This window comes from Labeo rohita, chromosome 17, assembly GCF_022985175.1.
Source record: "Labeo rohita strain BAU-BD-2019 chromosome 17, IGBB_LRoh.1.0, whole genome shotgun sequence".
NCBI classification, from domain to species: domain Eukaryota; kingdom Metazoa; phylum Chordata; class Actinopteri; order Cypriniformes; family Cyprinidae; genus Labeo; species Labeo rohita.
This window is the reverse complement of record NC_066885.1, coordinates 8,764,538-8,783,168: the sequence shown is the minus strand read 5'-3', so window position 1 is coordinate 8,783,168 and position 18,631 is coordinate 8,764,538. Positions and strand designations below refer to the sequence as shown.

At 33.3% G+C, this 18,631-nt stretch overlaps 1 protein-coding gene across 3 annotated transcripts in view; it reads left to right on the top strand.

The window, feature by feature from the left end:
- The window catches only part of daam1a (dishevelled associated activator of morphogenesis 1a), a 67,858-nt gene extending 49,546 nt beyond the window's left edge, over positions 1-18,312 (top strand). For 2 of the 3 annotated variants that reach the window (XM_051134129.1, XM_051134128.1), the window contains exons 13-26: positions 8-195; positions 1,212-1,490; positions 2,966-3,073; positions 3,246-3,272; positions 5,339-5,436; positions 7,391-7,475; positions 8,277-8,383; positions 10,462-10,550; positions 10,689-10,857; positions 10,948-11,055; positions 13,227-13,287; positions 13,498-13,629; positions 14,743-14,913; positions 16,959-18,312. In XM_051134129.1, coding sequence (XP_050990086.1) covers positions 8-195; positions 1,212-1,490; positions 2,966-3,073; positions 3,246-3,272; positions 5,339-5,436; positions 7,391-7,475; positions 8,277-8,383; positions 10,462-10,550; positions 10,689-10,857; positions 10,948-11,055; positions 13,227-13,287; positions 13,498-13,629; positions 14,743-14,913; positions 16,959-17,168 — 1,832 coding nt within the window. In that variant the 3' untranslated portion in view covers positions 17,169-18,312. The remainder of the gene's footprint in view (positions 1-7; positions 196-1,211; positions 1,491-2,965; positions 3,074-3,245; positions 3,273-5,338; positions 5,437-7,390; positions 7,476-8,276; positions 8,384-10,461; positions 10,551-10,688; positions 10,858-10,947; positions 11,056-13,226; positions 13,288-13,497; positions 13,630-14,742; positions 14,914-16,958) is intronic. The other variant, XM_051134130.1, reaches the window with a different exon arrangement.
- The last annotated feature ends 319 nt before the right edge of the window (positions 18,313-18,631 follow it).

The window sequence follows — 18,631 nt, the reverse complement described above, 5'->3', positions numbered from 1 at the left end:
ATTGTAGAACATAATGAACTTCAGCAGAAGCTGGAAAAGAAAGAAAGGGAGTGTGATGCAAAAGCCCAAGAGAAGGAAGAAATGATGCAAACGCTCAATAAGATGAAAGAGAAGCTGGAGAAGGAAAGCAGCGAACATAAGCTTGTTAAGCAGCAAGTTGCTGACCTTTCTGCCCGGCTACATGAGATGAGTAATGTACGTTACATACGCACAATGTGCCTCTTTCAAAACCCAGTGAATTGTTTTCTCTCTACAGCAACCTAACTGAAATGGAAGCTCGTAAGTGATTGAACTGGAACGAGCACTCAGCTCCTTGCTGAAAAAAAGGCTTAAACCAGCCTATGATGGTTAGCTGGTCTGTTTTGGTTTCTTGTCTGATCTGACATAAAAGAAGACCAGATAATTCATTTGAACCCTAGCTTGGCCATTTTGGGAGATCAGTTCATCTTAAACCAACTAAGACCAGAAAACCACTACAGGATGGTTTACTTTTTTAAAAATTAGGCTTAATTGTATTTTTCATACATTTTAGTTCTGAATAAACTATAGTTACATACTGTATATGTGACCCTGGACCACAAAACCAATCATAAGGGTCATTTTTTTTTAAACTGAGAAAAAAATAAGCATGTTTGTTAAGATTCAACTATTTGAAAATCTGCAATCTGAGGGTGCAAACAAATCTAAATATTAAGAAAATCGCCTGTAAAGTTGTTCAAATGAAGTTCTTAGCAATGCATATTACTAATCAAAAAGTAATATGCATTGCTAAGCATTGCATTGGAACATGATCTTTACTTAATATCTTAATGATTTTTGGCTTAAATAAAAAAAAAAGTATAATTTTCCCTCATACAGTGTATTTTTGGCTATTGCTACAACTATACCTGCGCTACTTAAGACTGGTTTTGTGGTCCAGGGTCACAAATATATATTTACTGTACTATACTGTAGTTATACAATGGAATCGAACTACCATTTTCATGTACCATGGTATTTTTAGAACATGCTAATACTGTTGTAATATAATATCCAGTGGTATTTGTTTATTTGTGGCAGCATAACTGAAACAGCCTTTGTGTGTAGAGTCTAGAATTTGTGTCAACAGATGACCAAAATGTGGTTTTGCATTGTTTTCCTTCATATTCATAATAGATCCAAAGCCTCTCGACACTTATGCTTCACATTCCCATTGTGTCTTGTTATATTAGAGGGCAAATATCCCAGGAGGCCCACCAGTCGTACCATTGGCCCCTGGTAGCATCCCACCTCCACCGCCAGGTCCGGCTAGCATTCCTCCTCCACCACCTCCAGGTGGAGCACCGCCACCACCGCCCCCTCCACCCGGCGGACCACCGCCTCCTCCAGGCCTGCCCGGCTTTGGTGTTCCTCCTCCCCCTGGAGGATTTCTGGGCTCGAACCTGAAGAAAAAGAACATCCCTCAGCCCTCCAACCCGCTCAAGTCTTTCAACTGGACCAAACTCAGTGAAGTGAGTTCGTAAAAGTTTATTATTGAAGACCTAGGGTCGGATTTACTAAACAGGCCAAATTAGCCTTAGAGCACAATTCCATAAAAGTGCAGATGGGAGGGGAAAATTCTGCATTTGATTTACTGACAATGCGCACGTTAAAGAACACAAACACAGCCAGATCATTTCCATAATGACCAGTGCAATCTATCAAGACTTTAAGATATGCTTTTTTTGCATGTTAAATAATGGCGCAAATACCAAGCGGCAACCTCCCTCTTGAAACCAACACGGAAGTGACTAAAACTGCAATTCATCGACTGGCCGCTAGAGACTGGCTGCAAAAGGGAGTCAATCCCATAGAGTCAGTCCTCCACCCACATCCCACCTCTTTGCCCATTTTCGATTATCCGGGAGTGACATGCAGTGACGCGATTCCAAGATGGCGACGGCTGACTCCCGCCCACTAAGAGCTTCAAAAATGCTCTTCAGAAACCTACGGGTGACGTCACAGACTACGTCCATATTTTTTACAGTCTATGGCAAATACCAGTAATTTGACGAGCACAAACTTTAGTAAATTGTGTTGTGTGATGTCTTTTAATACTCATGTCCCATTAATTTTGCGTCTGAAAGAGAAGCTCCTACAAATGCCTATTCAATAAGGTCCACGCCTTTTCAGCGCTAATTCTTCATTGCACGTCATTAGTAAATCCAGACAGTACTATTTTAACACCAAAAGATGCTGTTAGTAAATCTGCCCCCACGATTAATCGTTAAAAAAAACACAATCTTGATTCAAACACCCACACGATTTTATTGCTAAAAGACGTCTATTTAACCTTTGACAAAGAGGGGAGTTAACGCGTAACAGCTTTACAAACAGTTTTTTCAACCACACAATATTATCTCTGTCTTACAGTCGTTCATATTATCACAGAAGTACTGTGATAAAAGTTTATAGTTTGGAAATAATTGTTGATATAATAGTTGATTACATTTTTGCCACTAGGTTGCGACAAGTGACTGTTAAAAATGTATTTGTCATTGAATCATTCATTCACGAGATTCGTTCAAAAACGCTGATTCATTCAGCAATGGAACAAGTGATTAAATCATTAATTTAAACCATTTTTTTAAAAATAATGAACTCAAATTAATTAAGCCTTTTTAACAGAATGAGGCAATATGTTATCCAGAATTGTGCTATTCACACAAAATCTGAATTTCAGACCGTGGATCAAATCGATTAAAAAATTCAATTTTGATACTTTGACACCACAATGTCTTTGAAATGGCTGTTCTGTTATTTTTACCATTTTTATATATATATATATATATATATATATATATAACCTACAATTTAATGAATTAATTAAATGTATTAATTTTTATTCTATTTAATTTAATTTTATTAAAACATTATTTATTTTTTGTGTATTATTCTATTTATTAGTATATTCATAGATTATTTACAATTCATCTCTGTATCGCAGAATAAACTGGAAGGGACTGTGTGGCTCGACCTGGACGACCTCAAAGTTTTCAAGCAATTGGACTTGGAGGATATTGAGAAAACATTTTCTGCTTACCAGAGACAGCAGGTAACTCATCAGTGACATAAAGGACTAAAATGTCAGGCATGTTTCTGTCCTTCGCTCTGTATTCTATCGCTTTTTTTTTTTTTTTTTTTTTGTTTTGCATGATGTTTGCTCCTGCCCTGTTACATAATTCCTTATCTAACTAACACTTTCCTGCTTCCTGCTTGCCATAAAGGACTTTCTGTTGAATAACTTTAGACAGGTAAGTGGTCTCTGCACCTGACTCTTTAGGTTGGTGATGATAACATGGTACTGCCATGTTTTTGGGCGTGTTGTTGCAGCATGGTATTATTTGAAGTGCTTTGATCAAGTGATGTACACTACCAGGCAAAATGTTTGGAACAGTAAGATTTGTAATGTTTTTTTTGCTGTTGTTGTTGTTTTTTTTTCTAAAAGAAGTCTCTTCTGCTCATCAAGTCTGTATTTATTTGACCCAAAGTACAGCAAAAACAGTAACATTTTGAAATATTTTTACTATGTAAAATAACTGCTTTCTATTTGAATATATTGTAAAATGTAATTTATTCCTGTGATCAAATCTTTTTCAGCATCATTACTCCTGTCTTCAGTGTCACATGATGCTTCAGAAATCATTTTATTTTATTTTATTTTATTTTATATATGGGGCATATGTTATTTAGCAAGGATGCTTTAAATTAATCAAACGTGATTATGAAAACATTTATAATGTTACAAAAGATTTCTATTTCAGATTAATGCTGTTCTTCTGAACTTTCCATTTATCAAAGAAACCTGAAAAAATTAAAAAAATGTTCAGTGTAATAATAAGAAATGTTTTAGGAGCGGCAAATCAGAATATTACAATGATTTCTGAAGGATCATGTGACTGGAGTAATGATGCTATAAATTCATTTTTAAAATCACAGGAATAAATTACATTTTAAAATATATTCAAATAGAAAACGGTTATTTTAAGTAGTAAAATTATTTTACTGTTTTTGGTATACTTTGGATCAAATAAATGTAGGCTTGGTGAGCAGAAAAGACTTACTGTTCAAAAACCTTTGACCGGTGATGTATGAACTGTTGAATCTCACAAATAAATGTCCTGGTCACATTGTACCCCAAGATGAACAGCAAAAATAATTGCATTTTGCATTAAAATTTGTTGTTGCATTGTGACAATATTTTAATGGAAATTAAGCATCTTTATCATTCCTATTATTTCAATGATGATCATCATTAATGTATTGCATTAAAAGTCTATAACACAGTGATTATTAAAATTGGAATAAGCCATGAGAATTACAAGTACAACAAACAATTAAATTAAAATGTAAAAAAATCATATTTCTTATATTAAAATGAGTTTTTTGTGTTAAACTGTGTGCTTAAATGTCATTAAAAATGTTACAATGTAAAAAAAAAGTATTAATCTTAATTGTTTTATATTGATTTTGGAATTAAATATGGCATTTTCTTAGGTTTTTGTGAGATTTACCCAAATACAGTATATGCTGTAAACATAGTAGCCAGTAAGTACTTTGGTACAAAATGTACCATCTATTGCATAGTATTTTTCATATAATGTTCAGAGCATTCTTTATGCACATAATCACCAAATTGTTGCCTTTTGTAGCATTGCTTAAAACGCAACGAACCAAATGACCTATTTTAGTTTATTAGCGAACATTTCAAGATGTCTCTGTTCGTAATTAGCCAAGTTGGTTATGAGGCATGCAGTTGGTTTTGCATGCATCTGGAGTTTATGCAACAGTGAAGGAGACAGATTTCCACCAGCTAAAAAACAAATATCCCCCCTGTTCTTGGACCGATTCCCTTCCACTCCTTTCACCCTGTTCCTCCTCCAAATTAAACCCGGCGTACCATCGTCTAAACACGGAATTTCGTGCTGTCTGCTCCCCAGCTGCCACTAAAGAGGAAGAGATGACTCTGTTCAGCCTCTGTTGTTGTGGATGTCTGCTCGTGTCATGAGCGTGTTGTCATGTGCATGAAAAATTACTCTGTTTGGGTTTTACTTTTTAGACAGCAGGTTTGTTGTTGTTTTCACATTCTGTGAATCCAGATCTGGATTTGATTGTTTCTCATGACTATGATTCTGCTTTTAGATTGTTTTGATGTTCTGAACCATGCTATATTTGCAAAAGTTTTAGTCCCTGAGCGTCAAACCGGACAATTACCACATCTTTTTGGACCGTTTCATACATCATTAGCTTGCTGTCTCATAGTTTTTTGCTCTTCATTTCAGTGTGAAATTGACCTTCAGTGCGATCCGTTCTTTTGCAGAAAGAATCCGAGGACGATACCGTCACTTCTAAAAAGGTCAGGGAATTGTCTGTCATCGATGGACGGCGTGCGCAAAACTGCAACATCCTACTCTCCAAGTGAGTGTGCACGCAGCCACCATCTTTGACCATTTAAGATTCATTCACAGTAATAAACCTTCCTGCATGACTCACCGTAGAACAATTCTTTGTTTACTTAAGCCATTTTGTTGACGGTTGACGATGTGTTTAAAACACAATTGCAGCCAAGCGTTTTATTCATAGGATGATCCTAGCCAGGATTTTTTTCCCGGTGCGTCACGAGTCGCCATAGCAGCGGTAATAAACAGAGACGCCTGTGATCTCTCCCATAAGCTCGCTTTATGTGTTTGATTAAATCGTACAGCTGTTAATAAAGCCTGGAATTGAGCAATTTTAAACATTTACTGCACCAAGAAACATTAGTTTCAGAACTTCATGTTTTGTGCATACTGTGTTTGTATTTATACTGTATGTACGTATTTGGTTTCTTATGTATTCTTAGATTTGTTATTCACTGGGTTTATTAATTGATTTATATTTTATTTGTTTATTTTGTTTTATTTTTTTTATTTTGATTTGAATTTTATGTTTGTTTATTTATTTATTTTGTTTATATAATAGTTAGACATTTTTGTTCTATTTATTTATTCCTTTAATTTGTTTTTATTTGTTTATTAATTTATTTGTATTTTATTTATTTATTTATTTATTTATTTATTTATTTTAGTTGTTTGGCCTTTTATTTATTTATTTATGTTTTGTATTTATTTAGTTTATCACTTTATTTGCAATCTATTTGTTTATTAATTTATTTGTATTTTATTTATTTTGTTTTATTTATTATGTTATTTGTTTTACCATTTATTTATTTATTTTATTTATTTGTTTGTTTATGTATATTTTCATTTTGATTTGTCTTTTATTTATTTGATTTATTAACCTATTTGCCTTGTATTTATTTATTTATTTATTTATTTATTTATTTATTTGTTTACTGTAGTTTGGCCTTTTTATCATGTATTCTTTTCATTTGAATTTTAATCATTTATTTTATTTTATTATTTTCTATTTGTTTTTATTTATTAGGTTTACTCATTTATTTGCTATGTATTTATTTATTTATTTATTCCTTTGTTTTTTGTTTGGCTGTTTATTTATTTATTTGATTTATGATGTTTTCATTTGTTTTATTTATTTATTTAGGTTTTCATTTTGATTTGTCTTTTTTGGTTTATTCATCTATTTGCCTTTTGTTTGTTTGTTTGTTTGTTTGTTTATTTATTTATTTATTTATTTATTTTATTTGTTTAGTCTATTTGTTTATTTTATTATGTACTCTTTTATATTACTCTTATTTATTATTTATTTTTATTTATTTGGTTTATTAATTTATTTCCTATTTATTTATTTATTTAGTTAGTTATTTTGTTTTTTTTGTGTTTGGCCATTTATTTGTTTATTTAATTTATTATGTTGTCATTTCGATTTATTTATTAATTAGTTTGTTTATTTATTTATTTATTTTATTTGTTTAGTCTATTTGTTTATTTTATTATGTACTCTTTTATATTACTCTTATTTATTATTTATTTTTATTTATTTGGTTTATTAATTTATTTCCTATTTATTTATTTATTTAGTTAGTTATTTTGTTTTTTTTGTGTTTGGCCATTTATTTGTTTATTTAATTTATTATGTTGTCATTTCGATTTATTTATTAATTAATTTGTTTGTTTGTTTATGTTCTTACATTTATTATTTTATTTTTTTAGTTATTTATTTATTCTTTTATTTGTTTAATTTTTTAGTTGATTTATATTTCATTTATTTATTTATCCATTTATTTATGTATTTATTATTTTTGTTACTTATTTGGTTTAATTTATTTGGATTTTATTTGCTTATTTTGTTTTATTTATCTTATTTATTTTATTTACATTCAAAAGAAAAAAGATATGGCTATATGACTATATGGTTCACTCAAAAATAAGGAAAGCCACATGCACTGAATTGCCCAAATTTCTTATTGCAGGCTAAAACTCTCCAACGAGGAGATCAAGAGGGCCATACTAACCATGGATGAGCAGGAAGACCTACCCAAGGATATGCTGGAGCAGGTGAGTTGCGTCACCACATAATGCATCACATAGCTCACTCTTTAACTCATAACTCCAGGTGGCTTATGTCCAAAACAAACCTGTTTTACTGCAGTAGATTGACGTCAAACATTTCAGAACTGTGATTAGCTGATACAGCGTCTGCACAACCAGCAAGTTTAATTACATAAGCCTGACAATCCAAGCCAGCATGCAATTATTGCTTTGCAGAAGCAATTTTGGCAAGACACAATATCGTCCTTGCATTTTTGTCATTCTGACAGATGGTGAAAATTGCTGTAGTTGTTCAAAACCTTTTGAAACTGTACCAGCTTTTCACGTACCTGAATAAAGTCTGTTGCGCGTAGCCTGCGAGTGAAGCACATTAATGTGTTTTTTTGTAGTTTAATTAAAACCTGATTTAGCCGTGTAGCTATATTGGTAATAAAATGCAGCTTTGTATACCTCACCCTGTTTAAACTCTAAAGCAAATCACCAAATAAGAGCAGCACGTAAATGGCTGTAACATTTTCCAAATGGACTTGAAAAGCAATATAATGGCAATCAGGTTTTATAACTCTGATTGCTGTTGTTTTAATCTTAACAGTAAAACAGTTTAATCAAACAGTTATTGTAGTGTGATGAGGATACGTGTTCCCTTAATGAGACCACATTGCATTAAAATCACCTAAAAGAGTCACATTTTACATTTTATTTTATGAATAAACTGGTTTTGCTACTGTACCTTTAAGAATTTCTTTCAAAATGATTTTTGATTGGTTGGCCCAGTTTAGTCATTATGCTTGCTTTCTTCCCCTGCAGCTGTTGAAGTTCGTGCCAGAAAAAAGTGACGTGGACCTTCTGGAGGAACACAAACATGAGTTGGAGCGGATGGCGAAGGCAGATCGCTTCCTTTATGAGATGAGCAGGTAGCGATTAATTTAGGTCATGAAAAGACACTTAGTATTTAGACTTAATAAATATAGAGATAATATTCATCAGACTGGACAGAGATATCAAAACACAATATTTCTAAATGGTGTTTCCACACAAAAGCTGAAGGTGATGTAGAGGCCAGTATGTGGAAAATAAACTGTTTCTGAGGATGGCTTTCTTATCTTGGTCTGTCTAGTCTCATGCTATAATAATCTTAGACTTCAGTTTGGCTTAAAGCCTGAAATTGGCTGAAACGGTTCTGGAAACATGTCGTCATTTTTTATTTTTTATTTTTTGACCTCTCCATTGTGCATTGTCATTAATCTCTGGAATGTCAGCCAACAAAGACGTAAATATAAAAGCCATGAAGAACGGCCGGCTCCATTGATTAATAAAAAATAAACAAGTTGCAGGTGCTATTGGACTATTTTTTTATTATTATTTTAATATGGCAAACAGGACCCGTGTCTCACGAACAGGCATGCTTCAACAGAACAATGAAAAACCACAGAAGAATATTTGGCTGTTAATGTTTCAGATGTTTTGTAGCAATGCATTATGGGTACACCCCTTGTTAGCAAACTGAGTTTTCTTTCAGTATTTGTTCTACTTTAGTATGCTTTATATTTTATATGTAATATTATTTGATTTAAACTACCAGTAAATCATTTAGACACATTTATTCCTTATTTTGACTATTTTCCACATTTTACAGTAAAAGTACAGTCTTCAAAACTAAGAAGTAACAAAGTTTTTCAGTCTCTGTGACCCAATAAATATAACTATAAAAATGTGAAATAATTAATAATAGTAATAACAGTATTATTGCACTAGTTTTTAAAAAAAAAAAAAAAAAATAATGAATAAAGTGTGATACTATTATATTTTAAAATAAAAAAAATAGTATTAAATAAAAATACTAGTGTTTTATAGTACACTCAAAAATAATATACTAATATTTGCATTTGCTCTTTTTTTTTATATGAATTTTCAGCATTTTTATAATATGAATTTTCAATTTTCAGCATTTTTAAAACAAAAAATTAGCAAGCTTGGACTTGGACGGGTTGCCAGCAAATGTTTTGCTTTTTGTTCTGAAACCAGCAACATGTCACCTCTATTTATGCCTTAATAAAATAATAAAATAATGATGAATAAAGTGTGATTATACCATTATATATTAAAATAAAAAAAATAAGTGTTAAATAAAAATGATGTTATTTCATAGTTCTCTTAAAAAACACAATACTAATATTTGCATTTGCTTTTTTTTCTTTTTTACTTAAAAAAAAAAAAAAAAAAAAAAAATTATGAATTTTCAGCATTTTCAGCAGCTAAAATCAGCAAGCTTTTATTTTGGCGGGTTGCCGGCAAATATTTTGCATTTTGTTCTGAAACCAGCAACATGTCGCCTATATTTATGCTTGAATAAAATAATACAATTATGAATATAGTGTAATAATACAATTATATTTTAAAATAAAATATAGTATTAAATAAACATACTACTATTTTATAGTACACTTCAAAAATACAGTACTCATATTTGCATTTTTTTTTTTTTTTTTATTAGTTTTATACGAATTTTCAGCATTTTCAAACCTAAAATCGGCAAGCTTTTATTTTGGCGAGTTAACGGCAAAAGTTTTATATTTTGTTCTGAAACCAGCAACATGTCGCCTATATTTATGCTTCTATATAATAAAATAATCAAATAATCAATTATATTTTAAAATAAAAATCTGTATTATATATTATTATTTAATAATTATTATTATTTTATAGTACACCTCAAAAATACAATACTAATATTTGCATTTTTTTTTTTTTATTTATTTATTTTACTTTTTTTCAATAAGTATTTGCTTTCATTTCGAATGGAAATATTACATAATATTGTAAGATTACATTAGCAGTGGAAATTGCCACCAAATCAAATTTAATTTAAGCAGAAAACTTTAGGTTTTAAGATCATAAGGAACTTCAATTCAGCTGTATCCAAACTTTTGTCTGGAAATGTAAATGAGATATTATCATATAATTGATGGTGTTTTATTTCAATTCTCCACAGAATCAATCACTACCAGCAAAGACTGCAGTCTCTTTACTTCAAAAAGAAGTTTACAGAAAGAATAGCAGAAATCAAGCCGAAAGTAGAAGGTAAGTCCTTATACATCTAAGTTCTCCACTAGACTTGTGTGAAGATAAGCATATAAACACCTTGTAGGTGTTCCAAGCTGTAGGTGTAATATTAAAGGTGTAGGTGTAATATTAAAAAATATTATTTTTCTCCCTCAGCTCTTAGTAAAGCATCCAAGGAGATTCTTCAGAGCAAGAATCTTCGCCAGCTTCTGGAGGTGGTGCTGGCCTTCGGAAACTACATGAACAAAGGCCAGAGAGGCAATGCCTATGGCTTCAAAGTGTCCTCTCTGAACAAGATCGCTGACACCAAGTCCAGCATCGACAAGTAAGACAGCTCTTCGGGTTTTTGTGTGAGTAATGTATATTAAACTCTTAACAGGCCATGCAGTTACACAAGCTGTGTGTTTCTCAATAGGAACGTGACTCTGCTGCACTACCTGATTACCATTCTTGAGCAGAAGTACCCTAAAGTCAGCCTGATTCATGATGATCTGCAGAGCGTTCCAGAAGCAGCCAAAGTCAAGTAAGCACCTAAAACGATCAAGTCTCACTATTGCATTGACTTAAAAGAGAAGTTCACTTCCAGAACAAAAATGTACAGATTTACTCACCCCATTGTCAAGATGTCCAAGATGCTCATGTCTTTCTTTCTTCAGTCATAAAGAAATTGTTTTTTGAGAAAAACATTTCAGGATTTCTCTCCATATAGTGCACTTCAACAGTGCCCAGGAGTTTGGATCTCCAAAAAGCAGTTTCAATGCAGCTTCAGAGAGCTCTAAAGGAAGAAGTGTCTTATCTAGCGAAACTGTTTTCTAAAAAAAATATATATATACTTTTTAACCTCAAATACCCTAACTGTATTGAACCGAAATGCACAGAGTATGCATAGACAAGACAAGCATTTGAGGTTTAAAGGGGTCATCGGATGCCCTTTTTCCACATATTGATATAATTCTTTAGGCTCTTAATGAAAAGTCTATAATATACTTTGGTTAAAAATTTTCAATGATTGTGTAAAACAACACTCTTTTACCTTGTCAAAATTGGCTCTGCAAAAATCATCCCATTCTAAGGGGTTGTTACTTTATATGCAAATAAGCTCTGCTTCCCCCGCCCCCTCTCTTCTTTCTGTGGAGTGACGAGCCTGTTTACTTTCGCCGCGTTTAGCTGCGAAACTTGCTAACTAGTTGAACTAGTACAAGTATAGTATTTTCTTTTCGTCTTGCCACTGTATTATCCGTATTAAAGTAGTATTTCTAGGCGCAGCGCTGCTTTGTTTACAGCGATAACCAGGGAAATTCTGGTAATGTATATTAATATTTCGGAAATCATATCACCGTTATTGAAGAAAATTATACCGCAAAATATATTGATATTGAATTATTGTCTAGCCCTATTGGATTGTGATTAAAATGCAGTGGTTACCTCTAATTTTAAATGGCTACAGAAAGTTTGCCCTTTAATAGAGCAAAAAACATCTTGTTCATCATATTTTCATTCTATCTATATCTTTTGCTTTAAAAAAAAAAAGAACAAATCTGAATTTGCTTTTAAAAATGGAATCAGCCATGAAAAATCAAGTTTGGTGCATCACTACTAACTTTTGACAGTTTGAACACTGATGCGTTTCCAAACCTATCTAATGTTCAACTTTAAGAGAAGTGTTTCAGTAATTCAAGAGCTAAGTAGGCTATTAGTACTTCTGCACCACGTCGAAACAGTCATTTTAAAAACGTGACAATATCGTGAATATACTTCCGTGAATATTTATCACTTTCTATGAACAGTCAGTCAGAGGTGTTTAAGTTGGCCAGAATCCACTCATTTTTCACTTGACCCTTTTAAAGCAACACTTAATTGAAAATAGGACACATGCCACATTTTAAAGTATTTTCTTTAATATTATTGTTAGCATAAATAATGACCTGATTTAATTTATTTTTATTTTCAAATAGGTTAATAAAATAATTTAATACTTACAATATATTTTGTTTATTTTGCTATGGGACTGAAATAATTTGTTGTAATGTATCATTTAGAGCTCATATTAAAGAGCTTATTTTATAGTTAAGTCATGGCCATAAGCTGTATGTTTTTAAAGACTTCTCAAGAGAGGAATATATTACTTTAGGGCGTTCTCATTGTCTTGTATTCCCGGCATAATAAAAATACATTTATCCTAAAAATGTCCTGGAAAATGATCACCTAAAAAGAGTGGGAAAAGCCTAAAAAATTATATTTTATAATATTACTCTCTTTATTTTTGTTTAAATGCACCTTGGTGAGCATAAAATACATCTTTTAAAAAAAATCGTCAAAAAATAACAACTTTTCAACACGACCATGAATATTCATTTAAAAAATAATCAAATGTTAGGAAATAAGGTTAGTGCTAAGAGCTTAAACAGTTTCAGCCTATTATTTCACTCTCATTTTAGGGGTAATTTATACTTCGGGATTGGGTTAGAACTTAAGCAAAATGTTAGACAAGAATGTTGTTCCAGCACCAACAAAAGTTGTTGATCCAGGAACATGTCCTATTTGGCAAAACCATAGTCACTGTGTGAAGATACTGTTTGATGTGATTCATTCCTGAGCCATTCGAAATGAGATTAAAGGCTCTGCAAATTGTCCCGTGAAACATTATCTCTCATTATCTCTCTCCCCAACTTCTTTTTCTTCCTTTTTTCCCAGCATGACTGAACTGGAGAAAGACATTAACAATCTGCGCACTGGGCTAAAAAGCGTGGAGACGGTAAGCGACGTTCTCTCATTTTGTCTACAATTACAATAAGCTCTACAGCTTATGAGGTCATCCAGTGTAGCAAATGTATCTATTTATACAACAGTATCATTGGCTAAAACATTATTTATGCTTACAACACTTGAAACTAGAAAGAACTTTGGGATTTGATATATATTGGCAAATTATATTATCTGTTTAAATCTGTTTCTCTCTCAACAGGAGCTGGAGTATCAGAAGGATCAGCCTCAGACTTACGGTGATAAGTTTGTGTCTGTTGTGAGCCAGTTCATCACTGTTGCTGGTTTCAGTTTCTCTGAAGTGGAAGACTCTCTTCAGGACGCCAAGGATTCGGTAAGAACTAAAGCACACCACACTTCACTGAGACCGAGGAGCTAATAGACGTTAAAGGTTTATGAGAGGTTTAAACATAGTGAGGCCTGTCACTCTATCTGGTCACTAAAATATGAGAACCCACATAAAGTTGCTCCGCTGCAGCTTTGAAGTCACCATTAAGCATCTGAAATGCCAGATTTTTTTCCCTGCTCCATGCTGGCACTTGTAACTCAGACTTGTAGAAGTTAAATCACTGCTTTCGCTGGAGTTTATTGGGCTTCTGTCTGTCTTTGTGGACATTGGAACCACTGGAAACATGGACTGTAATCTGTATTAGGCTGAAGATCAGTTTCAAAGGCAGGTTCTTCAGGTCTGATCCTGCTCATGAAGCAGCACATGGGATGGATTTGATGCCGCCGCAGTGGTCGAATATTATGTTGGGATCTAGCTGGTTTTCTAAAGGGTTGGCAAATATAGATGAAAGTTTGATCTTGGTGAGAAATTGAGGATCTGGATACCTGTCTCACATTTCATTACATTCATACACTACTGTTCAAACGTTTGGGGTCAGTATGTTTTTAAAAAAGAAATTTTTATTCTACTTTTATTTAACAAGGATGCTTTAAATTGATCAAAAGTGACATTTATAATGTTACAAATCATTTAGATTTCAAATAAATTCTGTTCTTTGGAACTCTGTATTCAGCAAAGAAACCTGAAAAAAAAAAATGATTTAAGTTTCCAAAAAAAATATTAAGCAAAACAACATTGATAATAATAAGAAATGAGCTGCAAATCATAATATTAGAATGATTTCTGAAGGATCATGTGACCCTAAAGACTGGAGCAAAGAGTGATGAAAATTCAGCTTTGCCATCACAGGAATAAATTACATTAAAATTTTATTTTAAATATTTCATAATATTGTTTTTACTGTATTTTTGACCAAATAAATGGAGCATGAAAACAAAAACTTACTGACTCCAAAATAAATGGGTAGTGTATATGACAAGTAAGGATATTCTAGCAGCCTGGAGTTAACGATGACAATTTTTTCTTCTTTTTTTTTTATTACTCCGTTTAAGTACCAGAATCACTCTCCTAAATGTCCTTGTCTTTCATTCTACGCAGTTTGAGAAGGCCGTAAAGCACTTTGGTGAGGATGCCACACGCATGCAGCCTGATGAGTTCTTCGGCATCTTTGATCAGTTCTTACAGGGCTTCAGTGAAGCTAAACAGGACAATGAGAACATGCGACGACGCAAGGAAGAAGAAGAGCGCAGGGCCCGCATGGAGGCGCAGGTAATGTGTCAACAAGCACACACTGTGTCTATCTCAAACACGTACACGTGCATCTCCTTGCAAGATCCTCACTAAATATCTTGTACTAAGTATGCTTGTTTCAGTGTTTACTGTGTAGTATGCATTGAGCAAATTAAACGGCTCCAACACCATGACAGACATTAAAGGGATAGTTCACCCAAAAATGAAAACTAACTGTCATTAATTATTCACCCTCATGTCATTCCAAACCTGTAAGAAATTATGATAATTTAGTTGAAATCTGAGAGCTTTCTGAACTTGCATAGACAGCAACACAACTGATATGTCCAAGGCCCAGAAAGGTAGTAAGGACTAGGGCTGCCCTCAACTAAAGTTTTTTCTGGTCAACTAGTAGTCGTTCATTTTAAGCATTAGTCGTCTATTAGTCGCACGTTTAATTGCCTACACGTTTAATGAGCCTTTAATTGCCAACATAGCCTAAAAACAAAAAAGCTTGCTACAGCGTGCTGGCAGATATAATAATTATGAACGTGTCAAGGAAAAATAGCAAGGAGACTGCATTAATTTTTTAATAACTTATTGATAAACTAGCGCTTTCTTTGTTTTCGGCTCAAGAGATGAAGTCGGCAACACTGACTCGTCATCTCCGCAGTATGCATGTTTCATACAGATTACATAATCTAAGAATATTTGTTTTCTATTTGAATTGGTTCATTTAAAAGTAGACATTTCACTCTTTATAAATATATTTTTCATGTCTGTAAGGGAAGTATACACAGAGTTTCTGAGTTTCGCACTCAAGTTCACCAAGACGCCAGAAAGTACATTTTGTTTGCTTTATTTTACAAAAGTGCAACGTTTCGTTGATATTCTGAGTGCACACAAATAAACAGTCTTTACAGATTTGAAAAATGTATTACTCTTATATGTATGACCAATTATGGCAGAGTATTTTAAGAGCAAGTGACTGCACCGGTACCTCCATCTGTTATGCAGTAAGCGTAATACTATTCAGCTTTCACACTCCACACAGACACTTTAATAGCGCACATTTTTCTAGGTTAAAAGAGTAGTTCACTTCCAGAACAAAAATTTACAGATAATTTACTCATCCCGTCATCCAAGATGTTCGTGTCTAGAGAGAAATTGTAAAGAAATTGTTTTTTGAGGAGAACACATCAGGATTTCTCTCCATACAGTGGAGTTCTATGGTGCCCCAGAGTTTGAACTTCCAAAAAGCAGTTTAAATGCAGCTTCAAAGGGCTCTAAACAATCCCAGCCGAGAAAGAAGGGTCCTATCAGTGAAACCATTGGTTATTTTCTATTTATTTTTTTCTTTAATCTCAAACGCTCGTCTTATCTAGCTGTTTTACCTTTTTTTTGTAAAGGGCGTTTGACCTCCTTTGCATGTTCACTTTGTAAACACTGGGTCGATATTTCTACAGCGATGTAGGACGATTTTGAAGTTGGAAAATGAGAAGGGAGTTTTTCACAGTCCATGGACTGCGTGACTTTGCCACTTCCTGTGGATGTTTTTTTTGCTGTGACTAAGTGACTAATAAAATTTTGGTCGACCAAACCTTTTCTTGTTGACTATTAGGGGGCAGCCCTAGTAAGGACATTGTTAAAACAGTCCATGTGACATCAGAGGTTTAATTGTAATGGTATGAAGCTACTAGAATACTTTTTTGTGCATATAGAAAACAAAAATAACTTTATTCAACAACTTCTTCTCTTCCTTTTCAGTCTACAACAAAAAGAATTCTTGTAGCTTCATAAAACTATGTTTGAACCACTGAAGTCACATGCACTGTTTTAACAATGTCCTTACTACCTTTCTGGGCCTTGAACAGGGTAGATGCATTTCTGTTGATATACGGCCAAAAAGCTTTCGGATTTTATCAAAAATATCTTAATTTGTGCTCCAAAGATGAACGAAGGTCTTACAGGTTTGGAATGGCATGAGGATGAGTAATTACTGGCAGAATTTTTGGTTGAACTATCCCTTTAAGACAAAACTAAAACCTGCAGCCCTGATTAATTTATAATATGTCTGTGAACAGCTCAAGGAACAGCGTGAGAAGGAAAGGAAAGCCCGCAAAGCCAAAGAGAACTGTGAGGAGGATGGAGAATTCGACGACCTGGTGTCCGCACTCCGATCCGGGGAGGTGTTTGACAAAGACCTATCGAAGATGAAACACAATCGCAAACGTCCCGTCAAGCAGAGCGCAGAGAGCAGCAGAGAGAGGCCCATCACCAAACTCAACTTTTGAGGAAGCTGCACGAGTCAGTGCTGCCCCCTGCTGGTAGAGCTGAGACGTTACACTCACGTGCAAAAGCTCAACTTCTGTTTAGAACTGGAGAGGATATCCAGGCCCCATTTGTGCTGACTGCCAAAATACTTCTTAAAGATTTATAAAGTCTTTTCTAAACATGTAAATCAGCTGTGACAGTGTTTGTGTTGAAGGCGACAGGAGTTTGTATGGTGCTTGTGCACCATACTTCACAGGAACAATGAGCAGAAAGGGCTACAAACTGGTGCTGAAACACCAGTTTTCAGTTTCGCTTCCCTGACAACCGTAGACCCCATTTATTTGTCTGCTCAGATACTGCATAGGTTTTTGTCATTGAGTTATTGTTGGTGCACATTGTGCACTATCAAGAAACAGGCCTTGTTTTGCAATACATGGTGTGGTAAACACTAAAAGTCAGTGTTTTAGAAGCAAAAGTGATTTTTGTTAAATTGTGGGACGGAAATAATAACCAGTGATACTTTTATTTCATTGGACGATGTGATTGGTTTGTTTGTAATGAGTATTTCCTTTCATTACACTTGTAACTTAAGCACAAGCGATTTTTTTTTTTTGTTAATAAACTGTCCATTCCACATCTGTTAAAGCACAATGCACAACCTTAAATCCAGAAAACAACCTCTTGTAAATGTTTTTGAAATCAAAGTGTTTATTCTAAATCTACAGATGCCATGTATTAAATGTACTGACAAGAATTCTATGCTGAGGTCAAACTTAGATTGCGAATATATTTTAGAGGATGACATAAGGATGTAATATCCTTTTTTGCGGTTACCAAAAACCTGCATCATAAGCAAACCAAACTGTCTGCCGTGCATGTATATTCTTGTAATGTCTGTTTTTGTGTGTTTAAGGTTGTATATATGTACATATACCCATTGTTAACTCTTCTGACCAAGGCTTTTTCTTAGTCCTTGACACTACTATTTTGTGCTAATAATTTTTCCTGTTGATCAGATGCCATTAAATCTTTTTCACTAATAGTTCTTTGTAATATTGTATTACTTTGTAGTAGTTTCTTTTGTTGGCGGGATGTTTTGTTTTCTTTATTTAAGAATTCATTTGGATGTAAGATAAGTAATCAATAAATAAACCCTGAGGGTCATTGCATTGGTGTTTGACTGCTGATTTGTCTTCAGTTTCACAACCTGAAATAACTCTTGACTTGCAAGAAGATTTAAGGTTAGCAAAGTGCTTCATAGCCGTAATTACACAACCATACTGCACTTAAAAATGAATTATAATGTCAAAGAGTGATTTGTGAATAGTAATCAAAGTCAAAGATGGATAAAACATATTCAAACTTTATTTTAGGCAAACCGCTTTCCAAGACATAGCTGTATGGCGATTGTTATTTCATAATAGCTTGCCTCAAATCTTAAGTTGATCTGGAAAATGAATAATTTGAGTATTTAAAAATTATA